This window comes from Mesoplodon bidens (assembly GCF_964165515.1).
Source record: "Mesoplodon bidens genome assembly, chromosome: 8".
NCBI lineage: Eukaryota > Metazoa > Chordata > Mammalia > Artiodactyla > Ziphiidae > Mesoplodon > Mesoplodon bidens.
Window position 1 is genome coordinate 78,830,434 of NC_138165.1, and position 14,371 is coordinate 78,844,804.

A 14,371-nucleotide genomic window follows, 5' to 3' on the forward strand; every position below is an offset into this window, starting at 1 on the left:
AAAAAAAAAGCCAACTGCGTAGAATCCTAAATTCCCCACTAACAAGCCATTTGTGGAATCCCACTGGGGGTGACAAGAAAGCAGCAATATTAAACTTGGGAATAAAGGGAGGATACAATTCTCTTGGTTCATCTCTAGTTCTTTGTATTCTATAACCTGGTTTCATTGCATTTGGTTTAGAGAAGGAAGGCATAACTCCCAATGCTGGCAACCCCTAAAATGCAAACAAAGCTAAACATTTCCAAAGACATAAGGAAAACTCCAGGAAGAGATACACATCCATTCTTACAATAACAGGTAGAACAAAAATGGTGCTAAAAACAAACTAAACAGATTCATATAAATTTATAAGTACAAAAATTTATTCTGAATAAATCATTTTGTAATTACTGAAAAAGATGTTCATTACTTTACTTAGCTAATATTTACTTAAATCGAGTTACCCAAACAAAATAAACATGGCAATACAAAAATGTAAATTTACAAAAGCTGTACAAAATAACTTAAATTTAAAAATTAGACTGATACAGTCCATATGATCTCTTAAGGGAGCTATACAGTTATAGATTTATATACTTTTTTTAAGGGGGTAAAAGAAAGGATGCTTTAAGGCTTCTTTAAGAGTAATCCTTTTAGCTGGATCATACTCCAACATTTTCTGAATGAGGTCAAAGAGAAGCTCATGTTCAGCATCTTGAGAAAGCATAAATTCCTGAAAGGAAAATAAATACAATCAACAGCCTTTTCTACTACCACTTATTATAATTTTATTTCCCCACCAAAAAAAGAGGGAAAACTCAAGGTTTTGATCACTTAAGCAATGACCCAGGCTTACCTTCAGAGGTTTACAGCGCCTTGAAACGTATCTGCCAGCAGAACTATGTTCATCCCAGTCTAATCGATCATGATGGAAATATTTACGTTTCCTAAGAGTAAGTCCATATCCATTCATGTTTATAATGTTGACAATGAAAACTTAAAACATCTAGCAAAGGTGATCGAAGGCACTTACTCTTAAACATACCTGGTTTTCTGTATCATATGTTTTGGCAAAGGTCCAAGAATCCTTTCCATCATTGCCAAATGTTCCTTACTATCGTGTGTCTAAAATAGTAAAGAAAAGTTATTAACTACCTCTATTTGCACATTGCGCTTTGTTCTTAAACACAGCTGCTAAATTTTTAGTCCATAGATTACAGGTCACAAAGGAAGGTGATCTCTAAAACAGGCATACTTTTAGCAAGTTACAGCTTAGAAGAAAAAATAATTAAGGCCTACAGAAGTTCACCAACAATTTCCCTAAATAAACAAAGACAACTATTTGTAATATACTTAGAAATGTTTCCAATAAAATAATAAATTATAAAGAAAATACAAATGCCCAACAGCATCAGAATTACACGTGATTTTCTTTATCTTTACCTACATTTAATAGTCTATAATGAGAGAGAGAAAAAGTGCTACCTAAATGTGTGTACTTTGTGTTAAATTCATATAAACAGGCAATTTACTTTTGCAAAGTCACTGAAACAGATCATTGTCACTTACTGGAAATACTGTAAACCCAAGGTAATATTCAATAAGAATACATCCTATACTCCAGACATCACATGGCTGGGACCATCCTAGGGCTGCAAAGTAAAGCAAATTGTTAATGAAAAACTCCTCAATATTTCTTACCAACATTTTAAAAAACAAGGATATAATCTGATGTTTGAGCTGGAAAGATCCTAAAGGAATCACTTAATCCAAGCTTAAACATAATACGATAGCATAGCATATAAGAATTAGTTAGGGCTCTGGAGACATCTAGTTTCAAGCCCCAAATCTGGCTTACTCTTTTCGGACTGATTTGGGAAAATTTTTTTTCCCCTAAACCTCCATTTACTAACTTGTAAAATGGGAGCAATCTATACCATGCAAAGACTGACTAGACATGACATGTATGAAGTATAACAGGCATTATATGATTATGTTTTAAAATCCCATCACGGGATTTCCCTGGCGGTGCAGTGGTTAAGACTCCATCTTCCACTGCAGGGGGCGCACGTTGGCCACACAGCCAAAAAATCAATAAAAATAACATCTCATCACATACTACAAATGGGCAAACTGAATTCTAGAAAGATTAGGCAACTTCTCAAAGTCCCAGAGCTGACTACTTGGAATAAGCAAGAGCTTAAAACCCTTAATGTGTTTTACTATACTAATCCCTAAAAGGGAAAAAGGTAGTCCTACAAACACCTAGAACTGTAAATAAATTTTAAAGTTAGCTTCAACAAAGACATACACAGGTCTCAAAGCACAATTAAGAAATTCTTACCTAAAATAACTTCAGGTGCCCTATAGTGTCTTGTAGATACCAATGTACTGTGATGTTCATCATCATATGTTGCACTTCCAAAGTCTACAACTTTAACATCTGGATTTATTAAAGTACGTTCATCACGTTTCTGAAAATCATAAATGATTAAGGAGGCATTACATTAAAAAGTTGTAAAAATTCACTTAAAACTATGAAGATAAAACATCAAAGACTTACCATTTTGGGATTATATGCCTCTGTGTAGTCAGACTGTACAAATAAGATGTTTTCAGGCTTTAAGTCTGTGTGAGTCAACTTATTACTGTGCAGAACTGAGAAAGAAACAGAAAAAGTTCCTGTATTCTAAAAATTGAAAACCAAAAACCTAACCAAACCCCAAAGCCCTGCAACAAAAATCCTCTGTGAATGCCTTTTCGTATGTCCAAATAAGTGGTCAACATTCAATAGCCTACTACAAAACCACCAGGGACTAAAACCTATTACCCCTCTAAAAAGTTAGTTCACTGACAGCTAACTGCTTAGAAGAAGTATCTTTATCTTATGAAGCTGAGATTTGCCATTCCTTAATTTTAACCCAGTGGTTCTAGATTATCATTTTTAGAAATTAGAAAGGTTAAATCAGTCTTATACAATTTATTATTATATGCTGGACAATATTCTCTTTACTGAATGAAATGCAGTAAACTGACCAACCGCTTGTAATCAACATCTTTCTCCTACCTACTCTTAAACAATGCCTTTTTTTAAAAAAAATATAATTTATTTTATTTATTTATTTTTGGCTGCGTTGGGTCTTCATTGCGGTGCACGGGCTCCTCATTGCTGTGGCTTCTCTTGTTGCGGAGCACAGGCTCTAGGCATGCAAGAAGCTTCAGTAGCTGCGGCTCGTGGGCTCAGTAGTTGTGGTGCACGGGCTTAGTTGCTCCGCGGCACGTGGGATCCTCCTGGACCAGGGCTCGAACCCGTGTCCCCTGCGTTGGCAGGCGGATTCTTAACCACTGCACCACCAGGGAAGCCCTCTCCTACCTACTCTTAATTAAGTCAGGCCTCCAAGTCATATATGTTAGATTGTATTTTTTTCTTTTCAAAGATTCCAATCGGTCTGGCATTAAAATCAGTCCCCATAAACTCAAGTTTCTGGAATATATGCCAAACACTTACAATTCACAGACTTGCATATCTGATATGCCATCTTCCTGATATGATCCAGTCGAAAGGGCAAAAAACCATTTTCCTTAATAAAGTCATAAGTACTAAGTCCTAGTAGTTCAAACACAATGCAGACATGACCATGATGTTCAAACCACTCCAACATCTGGACACAGCGGCTATAAACACATGAGAAAAAAACTGAGTACAGCCTCTTACGATTCAAATCTACCCGAGGCCATTTTCTAAGTTCTATTTTGATACTTACAATGTTCTGCTGGGGTCTGTTGTATTTAAGTGTTCCAGAACTTGTATTTCTGAGCGAGCAGCTTCACAATATCTATCCACATTTTTAACTATTTTTACTGCTACATGTCTACCTCCCCTGTTAATGAAAAGTTAACATTAAAAAAATGATAAAGATGATGTCCAATTCCAGTTTTCCATCACTCTTCAAACTGTACTACTTTTTTTTTTTTTTTTTTTTTTTTGCGGTATGCGGGCCTCTCACTGTTGTGGCCTCTCCCGTTGCGGAGCACAGGCTCCGGATGCGCAGGCCCAGCGGCCATGGCTCACGGGCCCAGCCGCTCCGCGGCATGTGGGATCCTCCCAGACCGGGGCACGAACCCGTATCCCCTGCATCGGCAGGCGGACTCTCAACCACTGCGCCACCAGGGAGGCCCTGTACTACTTTTATTCTGACCCATTGTATTTGTTTTTTTGAATTTATGGTTTAGCATTCAGTTTGGTCTAATTATAAGTAAGTACTCTAACTTCAACTCAGTGTAAGCAACTAGAATGACCTTTGGGCATATGGTAGGGTCGGTAACACATGCTGAATGACAGATTTTTTTCATCAGACCACTTGAATTTTTTTTTGGTCCTTTAACTACGTACCAATAGCTCTAATTTAACAATACTGGGACATTATCACCTCAATTTACATTCCAACTAAGACGTAAAACAAATGTACATAGAGCAGTTTCTTCCTATAATACCAGTCACTGGCTAATAACTCCAATCTTCCTTTGGTCCAGGTTACCAAAAAAGTTGGGATATAGTGGGGATAAAGAGTTCTAGTTCTCAGAACCTTACCAACCAATAGTAGGAAGCCTCCTCTAATAATTCATTTGGAAAAGCTTTGCCATTCCAAAGGGAAAAAAAAATCAAACAGGAAACAAAGTAAAGAAAATTTCTTACACTATGTTAAGAAATTTCAATCAGTTGTTTGAAGGGCACAGATAATTAAACTTATGACACCAATCTAGGAGAGTTCTCAGCTCTAGCTGTGTTACCCCTTTATCAATTAGGTTACTTTCTAAGAATATAGGTTCCTAGGTAAACTACCCTGAAGATTGGTTCAATGTCTGGGGTAAGCAAAGCTCCACAGACCCCTAATATAAATCCAAGGCTAAAATCTACTAATCTAGAAAAAAAACAAAAACAAAAAAAACAATGGCCACAACTGTGCCCAGTGGGACAACAAAAGAATACTTTCTGAAACAATAAAATCTATTCTCAGCTTGTAATTAGAAACTTACACATACTATTAATAGCTACTGCTTAAGAACACAAAAGGTTAGTAACCTTATTGGAGTTTCCCATACATAAGTCAAAACTCCAAGCTAAAAGGGTATAATGATGTATCTAATTCATGGTCAGACTATATCTTAAAGCTGAATAAATTTTCTATACTGTTCCCCTTCCCAAGTGCAATCCCAGGCCAGGAGACTTACGCTTTATGATCAATGCACTCCACGACTTTCCCAAAAGCTCCTTCACCTAAAGTATCAACAATTTCATCTAAAAGAGAGAAATAAAACTCAGTTATACCAAGAAGTGGAAACAGTGTACTTACAATAAAGGCTATCAAATGCAGATTATTCTAGTTGATGCTACAAATTTCCTTAGTCACTAGATATTTTATTGGTCAACACTGCCAAAAAACATATATAACTATTTTTAGGTCTAATTTCATTCTTAAGCTAATTTCATTAACTTGATTTACTGTTTTGGAAGTTCTGCATAACAAACATTAAATTTCTAAAGAAAGTAAAAACACAATCCCCCCCCACCAAAAGAAATGGAAAAAAACAAACAAAAACAGAGAAAGAAAAAAAGATTTCCAAATCCCTGAAATCTTAATCTATATATAGATTATGTTATCTGAAAAGTTAATAAGTGTTGAAAAATATTCTATACATCTTGCACTTAGTACGTCTCCACTCTGACAGATCAGGTGACCCTCCTCATCATCCTCTACACTCCTGGTTCTTTTCCTTCGGTGACTCTTCTGGAAACGTCAAGTGGGCGGCACCAAGATCATCCAGCCAATCAATATACCCGAGTGAATTCAGGGCAGAATACGAAATTCATTCAGCGGGGAGATATTCAGGCATTCAGATACACGCCAGGCCACAAACGGTTGGCAGGAGCAATTTCAAATTCAGTCCCCAGAAATTCACAGGGCACATAGTTTATGTTAACAGGAGAAAAACATGGCAAGGAACAGATTTTCAGATAAGATACTCAAAGTGGCAAGGCAACAAAACATAATACAATTGTTTTTCTTTTTTTAAAAAAATGCTTAGTTGTAGCATTCACTGAAACATAATTTTAAGTTTATCGTGTCCTAATTTAATGTTGCAAAATTGTAGAATATTTACTTGTCAAAAGTAGACTGTGGCCAAATTATAATTTCCCGGCTAAACTAAGAAAACAAATAACAAAACAGCAAATAAAATTAAAATCCTAATTTTGGGGAGAAAAAAAAATTGGCATACAACACTATGGTATTTAAAATGTCATCTGAGCTTGATCTCCAAATTAACCCATAACCCATAACATTCAAATCTGTTTAAGTGGTTTCCTTAGTGAAAAAAGGATTAGAGAATATACTTTGCCAGAACAAAGAGGCATGCACGGCATAATCCTCAGTCGTACAAATATAAAAATTCTACTTCTATTTGTAGTAAGACTTTAATTTAACAAATCACATTTCTTAAAGTACTATAAGAAAACTTTCAGAATATCTTGTAATCCCTGCTATAAACTAACCTAAATTACCTCCTGTCACTGGAATGACAATTAGTTGCCAACTACTAATAAAATCTATTACTATATTAACTATACACATATGGTATTTGAAGAATTTCCTATCCAATGCACAAACACAAAGAATCCTGCAAGTTAAAATCCAGACGACTTTATCTTAAACAGACCTTCCTCAAATGATCAAACACAATTTCAAGTTTTCCTGTTCCACAAGGGAAATAAAATTTCCAAAATATTTTAAGAGCTCATACCCCATGTGAACGATGATATGAAGTGCTGTGGTGAATTCTGTGTTTGCTTTTATAACTACTTCTTCCACTTCTACCAGAGGACTTGCTACTATGGTTCTGATATCTGCTTTCATGATCTCTATGACGATGTCCAGGTTCACATCCTTGATTGTAGTCATTTCTGTATTCATCAATGTAGCGTCTACTATGATAATCCTTCCCATTTATGGATCTGCTTTCCACATAATAGCTAGAAAAAGAGAAAATGTGTTTTCACTGTTCTATGTTAATCCCAAATATCCTCAAATTCTCAGTAAATCTCTTAAAACAGTACTCTTAATAAGATTTTACGCTTTTCTTACCAAAAAGCAAAAAAAAAAAAACAAACCTCCCACACAATTTTACAACCATTACAAGTTATCACTGGAAACAGAAATGGTAATCAGTTATTTTAAGTCACCTCTAGTTTTAATCATGAAAATGTATTTTTCCCCCGGTTTTACTGAGCTACAACTGATATGTAACACTGTAAGACTTTTATACTGAGACACTATAAATATCCTCATTACCTATCAGATGTTTTAGAGTAATTATATCTGCAGCGCTTGTTCTCCCGTGCACTGCTATGTGATCTCCTCCTCCTTTTATGACTGCCGCTGCTGCTCCTCCATTTTCCATAATCCCAATCTTTTTCATCCCAATCAGGACAATAAGTTCTCTTTGAGTGTCTCATCTACATAAAAGACAAGTTTTTCCCAGTTAAATACTACCCCACATGTCAACACTGTTGCAAATTCACTCTAGTTGTGACGTTTTATTGTTCTTTTAAATCAAAGTTCAAAAATCATTATCACCCAACCTGAAATCACTGATAAACCCAGTGATTTTTTTTCTGATGTCTCAAAATCTAGAGTCTGAACTTTATTCATAGATATTCTGCATTATTCATGTCACGCTCAGATTTACTAGAAGAGTGTTGGAAAAATAGGAGGAAATCCCAATTTCTGAACGTTGGGAAAAATCCTTTCCTTCCAGAAGCACAAATTCCTAACAACTTGAAAAAGACGTTATAGAGAAACTTTTCACCAACTACCGTTCATACCAGTACTACCTGCCCGGGCCTCACGTCGTCTCTAAAGGCAACTCGAAATCAAGAAGCTCCAATTGTTCTGGGCGGGGGGCTGCAAAAATAACCTTCGGCTAAACGGCCCCACTGCCCGACTTCTCTCACGCGCTCCTTCAAATACGCCATATTATTTTTCTTTCCTCGAGATCCTAAACCTGACTTTTGTTTACACCCCTGAAGGCAAAGGCACGCGCCATTTTCCCCGGAATCCTTTAAGACTCAACTGGACATTAAGTGACACCGCCTTACACCAGGTCAACGTGTTCTTTCTTTTCATTTTGTTAAGAAAACTTCCTCAGAGGAGGGAGACTTAGGCACATTCCAGAACCCGGGTCAACGCCACCCCCGCAGGCAGCCTTGCCGTCTCCGCCCCGCCGCCATTTTACAGCCCGGCCGAGGCCTCCGCCGCCGCAGACAACATGGCGCCCGTGGGCTCCGGGGCTCGGCCCTCCCCGCTCCCTTTGGGGAAGGCAAACGTTCGAGAACTTTCCCCTGCCTGGCAAACCCTATCGCTACCCTCCACCAGTGACTGGAGCGTTGCGGTTCAAACAGAAATTCGCAGCGACGGGCTTGGCAAAGCATGGAAGACGAGCGGACCACCTTTATGCAGCCGGGAGGGTAGGGAAAAGGGGGTTCACCGTGCCGGAGACTGCGGGCGCCCAACAAGCTTGGAGGGGAGCGTTACAAGCGTTCTCGAGGCACAAAAAGAGGCCCTGACACCTGGCCTGCTTCCTCCTAAGTCTTACCGTCCTGGAAAAGAGTCCAAGCCTAAGGAGACAATACTGGCGACGCGACCACGGAGAAAACGCAGCTGCCTGCTGCGAGCTCCGGCAGCAAAATGGAGTTGACAGCCACCGCGTCAGGACTCTCCTGGAAAACACGATGACGCTGCAAACGGGCCTCCGCCTCCGGGCGGGGCGCGCACGCGGGGAGGGCTGAGCCGACTCCAGCTCCGATTTGTGCGCAGGTTCTGGGTCGGGCGCTCGGCGACCAAGGGTGGAGGGAGGGAAGCTGTTGTTGGCCGCCATGTTGGCCCCGCACTCCTTTCCGACTCTGAGAAAACATTATAAGAGTTGGAGAGAAGAGACTCGCTCATGGTCACTAAAAATTGTGTTTGTGAACGCTAGAAATGAGGAAGAGTGAGGGAAGCAGGGTACAAAATAGCCTGTGCCCTATTGCAACCGCTTAAACGATGCTCTAAAAAAAAATTACACCATCTGCATCAAATAGCCCCAAATTGGGAATTGTCTGGATTTGGGCTTTTGTTAAAGTTCTGAGACCTGTTTAAAACTAGTTAAATCTTCGGTGGCTGGGACCCACACGCACTGAACTTGGATTGTAAAGATTTTTCCCGAGGTTTTAAAAGTCGAAGAAATGTGAGAGCAAAAGCCTGGAGGCAGAAAGTGGAACACCTCACAAGCAGCATTTCCGCGTTAAGCCAGACCTCTGCGGTGTAAAGGTGAAGTAAACTGCAAAAGGGGGAAATGGAAGGTCATTAGAAGAAGACAATTATCAGGAAACAACCTCTGAACAACAAAAATCAAGCTGCAATTTTTTTTCCAAGCTGCAATTTGATGGAACAAAGTAATTGCCAATCCTGACTCCCGCGCCCCGCCCCTTCTCCATTTTGTCACTTGAAAAAAATCACGTACTCATTACAAATTTAGTGGAACGCATAAAATTATTACGCATTACGGTAAAGAGTAATCTTACTGGTTTTATTTAGACAGGAGAGCAGCGTAGATAACCTGCCGGATACGGGTGCACAATTACTGTAGGGTAAAGTGATGAGGAATATGCATCCCCAGAATCCCTATGCTTGTTTGCATTTCTTAAGCCGCTTCTCAAAATGGATTTGAAGATGCTTTAAAACCATTAATACCTAGATTCTTACATGGGGTCAGGATCACTAAGTACAAGGTAAGTATTTCACTTGTGAGGGAGAACTTTCTCACAGTAACTTGTGAAATTTACAGCTATTCGGTATATGTTTAACAGCACATTTAAATGTTAAGCAAAACCTAGGGAATCCCAGTCCTTGGAGTATAACAGTTAATCGAAGTCGTTGTGCTAAACACTGTACATAAATTCTCACTTAATCCTAACAGCAATCTAAATATGGGCATTAGCCATGTTCTCCTATTACAGGTCAAAGTTGCAGTTTGTGCAGACAGCAATTTAGAGTATTTAATTTCTTTAGGCGAAATCCTCACAGTAAAATTACAGGGTAAAAGCCAATGAAAAAATCTTGTACATGTTGCCAAAATTGCTTTCCAAAATGGCTTTAAATTTAGCAAAGCCCACATACAGCCGATTACTGGTTCAGGATATATCCAAAGTTTCATTAATGACGTTAGCCATTTTAGTGCGTCTGTTAGTGCATGCTATGGGCTGTTTGAAGGGCTATGCACCCCCCCCCCATATACTCATGTGTTTAAGTCCTAACTTCCACTCCCTCAGAATGTGACTATTTGTAATGTGGACTGAAAAAAACGCACAATGTGAGAGTAGCGAGGTAAGTTTTATTTGGAGCAAAATGCCTGGGGAGATAGCCTCTCAGCTCTGAGGACCTGCTCCCAAGAGGTAGGGGGAGAAGTTAGTGTTATATATGATTTTAGTGAAGGGGGATATGTGCAGTCAAGCAAACCTTTTGGCAGAGGGTTGCTGCTAGCCACGAGGGGCAGGTAGTTGTCTCCATTAATGATTTTAGTGCTTTTCTAGATATGAGAAGATGCAAGAAATTGGGCTCATAAACTCTGAAAATATCTATCTGAAGGCCTGTTCTGCCAGTTTTTCCCAAAGCACAGGGTGCCTCATTCCTGATCTCCACTCTGAACTCCTTTCAAGGTGTGTTGAAAGTCAGTGACTGCAGTGGCTAGTGACTTCACTCTCATACACTAGGGCCAGATGGTAAGCGACAGTTTTTAGTTGGCAGTAAATAGGGTCTTTACAGAGGTAATATGATTAAATGAGGTCATTAGGGAGGGGCCTAATCCACTTTAGCTGGTGTCTTTATAAAGAGATTGGGAAACACACACCCAGAGGAAAGATGACGTGAAGACCGGAGATGGTCATCTACATGCCAAGGAGGAAGGCCTCAGAGTAAACAACCCTGCCCACACCGTGATCTCCCAACTTGTCTCTAGGACTGTGAGAAATTTTTCTGTTGTTTAAGCCACCCAGTCTCTGGTACAGTACTTTGTTTTGGCGGCTCTAACTAAATTAGTGCATAACATTAAATTTTTTGTTATTTTGGTGGATACTGAACTTGTAACTTTATTTTCTAGTGAAGTTGAACATTTTCTCTTGTGACTTGCCCATTCATACCTTATTGCTTTTTTGAATGTACAGTTCTCTTTTGTCCTATTTTCGTGCAGTTAAACCTATTCTGTCTTTACCTCTGTCAAATTTGTAAACTGAGAAACTCCTTTCTTCTTCAGAGGAATTCTTTGAAATGTTTTAAATTTTTCTTCTGTTTTCTTTAAAAAAGCAACTCTTTTATCCATCTGGAATTTTGGTATATCATGTGAGGTGACATTCTTTTGCTTTTTTTTCTCCATGTCATTTACTGGTTATCCTAACACAATTTATGGAATAACTTTTTTTTTTTTTTTGTCTGCGCTGTGCAGCACAGGGGATCTTAGTTCCCTGGCCAGGGTTCCCACTCGTGCCCCCTGCAATGGAAGCACAGAGTCTTCACCACCACCAGGGAAGTCCCCTCTTCTCTTTTTTTAATGATTTTTGGATACCGCTTTAAATAAACTATGTATACACTACTGTTTACACTCTATTATTCTGGTCTTATCCCTCACACCATCACAGTTTTAATATTGATATTTGCAGCTTTATAAAGATTGGGATTAATTCCTCTTTCATTATATTTAAAAAATTTTCCATTATCATGTATTCTTCTAGATTTGCTTTAGAATTATTATATGGAGTATCACTACCTGAACCACAATTGGTACAAATTGAATTTAAGGAACCATCAATCCATTAGTGAAATAGTAACTAATCTATCCACTTTACTAAACTGATTAAAAGTTGAGTCCTTTGTATTAAAATTTATCTATTTACATGTCTCTTAGGTCCTTAGACTGTGCTCCCGTGGAGTAGACAGTGTCCGATGTCCTTTGTATCCAAACCTGGAAGAAGCTCAATAAATTACTTACTAGTTTTAGTTGTTCAAACAACAACAAAAAAACATGTCTTCAGAAATACCCACCATAGAGATTATGAATGTGTTGCTAAATGGATTTGGAAAATTCCAAGTTCAACCAAGGTATGAATTACAACTATTCAATTTGCCATTAACCAAAAGGTCTGCAAGCCTTCTACTCAAGAGCTCCAAACGAGGAATTCTAATGAATTCAGGTACAATTCAAGAATGGTGGCTGCAGCAAAAATAGCCATGAAGTCTTCCCTCCCCTGAGAGCAAGGGAGACAAAGGGAGCAGCGAGCAGGCAGGGGAGCAGCGAGCAGGCAGAGAAGTAGCACAGCCGGCCTTGAGAGAGTTAATCATGTTGCGAAGTAAATAGAAGTGAGTTTTCTTTCTCCTCCTGAGAGCAAGGAGAAAAAAGGGAGCATCGAGCAGGCGAAAGCAGCAACACAGCCGGCCCTGAGAGAGTTAATCACTCCTTGTTTAACTGTCACTAATTTGTAGTAACTGGATTTGTGGTTTACAAGGCGAACCTCACTCCCTGACACTATGTAATTTACATTCGGCACCCATCACCCCTGACTCTGTGTGTTACATACCCCGTCTCTCACTCCCTACACTTACATTCTACATGCCCCTCGTAACAAGTCACCCCCTATAGTTTTTGAATTTCAGAGACAAGGTCACAGACCGATAAACCAGAGGCAAATGGACGGTTACCAGACTGCCAGACCCCAATTACCAGGCAGCCTGACGCCAGCTATGACTGTTTTGAAATAATGCAAAGGAAAGGAAGCATGCAAGACCTTCACTACTTCGATCCTTATATACCCCGGGCTGTGAGCCCCACATCTAAAATCTCCCGATTCCCAAGGAGGGGGGGCACAGTTGTTGGGGCGCTAGCTTGCTGTGTCTTCCCTTCTGCCTAGCAGAAAAATAAAGCCATCTCTCTCTTCCTCCAAAATCCCTGTCTCCGTATTTCTGTTCGGCCTCGGTGCACAGGGAAGCCGATATTTCGGCAACGTGGTGAAGCAGGTTTCAGGCATAGTTTGTTTATTCTATCCCTTAAACTCGTATGAGTTTTAACTCCCTTTGCTGTGAAACCATGATTATTTGGCAACTTCTGATAGTCTGGGTCAAGGGTTGGCAAACTTCCTTAAAAGGCCAGAGAGTAAATATTCTAGGCTTGCAGGCTGTTTGGTCTCTGTCACAGCCAATCAGTTCTGCTCTTGTAGCACAAAATAACCAGAGCTACTGCATAAACGTGGAAATGGCAGAGTTCCAAGAAAATGTTATCTGCAAAAACAGGTGGTCAGCCTGAGGGCTGTAGTTTGCCAACCTCTTGTCTAGTTGGGGAACCACATTACTTTCGTTTTAAAGAGAATTTGGGTTGATCAGCAATATTCTAATCTTCTAGTCTTCTGAGTAGTTTATACTTACTGCCAAGTAATACATGGAACCGAATGTCAATTATCCAACTGCTAATGTGATCAGTGAACCAGTCAATTCAGTGTGAGTGGACAGAAATCAACGTTCTGGATTTTGATCCTCATGGTAGCCTATGAGAGGCCCAAGGGGGAGCCAGTATACCTCCCTATCTATGAGATCCTTATGGGTACAACTAAGCAGACATAAGAATAAGACATAAGAATGAGCTCTAAGAACCCAGAAGTCATATTTGTACCACTAAAAAAATGGCACAGTTTGGAATAAAAATTGAGGCAATGTCAGTCAGTACAAAACTTCCTGACCATCAGTAAAAAACTCTTAAGGGTGGTGACAAAAATTCAATGACATGTTTGGAGAAGAAAGATATCAAGTGTAAGAAGTGGCAAACCAAATTCTGGCCTAAAAGAGGCCTAATACTAATTCTAGAAACTAATGGTTAAAAGGGTGAAACAAAACATGAGGGCATTAGTGTAACTGGCCCCTCAGTTTAGTGTAAGGTATGGAAGGTACCAATAGTAACAATAACTGCAAGCTAACTCCCTAATTGCAGTTAAGAAAAAATCAATTAATTAGATCAGCCATCTGCAGAAATGATACAAATGAAGATCTGTTTGGTATCAGTTTTAGGAATACCCCAAATCTAACCTAGGTGATCTAGACAGTGAGTGGGACATAGTTCTTTAACAAATCAATGGTAGAGCCTGATAAATGGCCTGATTAGGTGAGAGCCCTGATATGGTTAAGAGCACAGCTTCCATTTACTTGCTACAGAACACTTACTACATGCCAGAAGCTTTATACACACTATTTCATTTAATCCTCACAAGAGTCATGTGAAGGATTATTTATGTATGAGAAAATTAAAACTTGGAGATGTT

The 14,371-nt window shown here is 39.2% G+C and overlaps 1 protein-coding gene across 1 annotated transcript; it reads right to left on the bottom strand.

Annotated features, from left to right (window-relative positions):
- Nucleotides 1–340: 340 nt before the first annotated feature.
- CLK1 (CDC like kinase 1) lies at nt 341–8,761 on the bottom strand. The gene is made up of 13 exons (XM_081241914.1): nt 8,632–8,761; nt 7,329–7,492; nt 6,781–7,009; nt 5,678–5,768; nt 5,212–5,278; nt 3,744–3,860; nt 3,488–3,654; nt 2,543–2,637; nt 2,324–2,453; nt 1,549–1,631; nt 1,025–1,104; nt 836–926; nt 341–712 (listed from the first exon to the last, which is right to left on the bottom strand). Exons 2-13 carry the CDS (start codon nt 7,490–7,492, stop codon nt 569–571), a joined length of 1,458 nt encoding a protein of 485 aa, XP_081098040.1. The 5' UTR covers nt 8,632–8,761; the 3' UTR covers nt 341–568.
- Nucleotides 8,762–14,371: the final 5,610 nt, after the last annotated feature.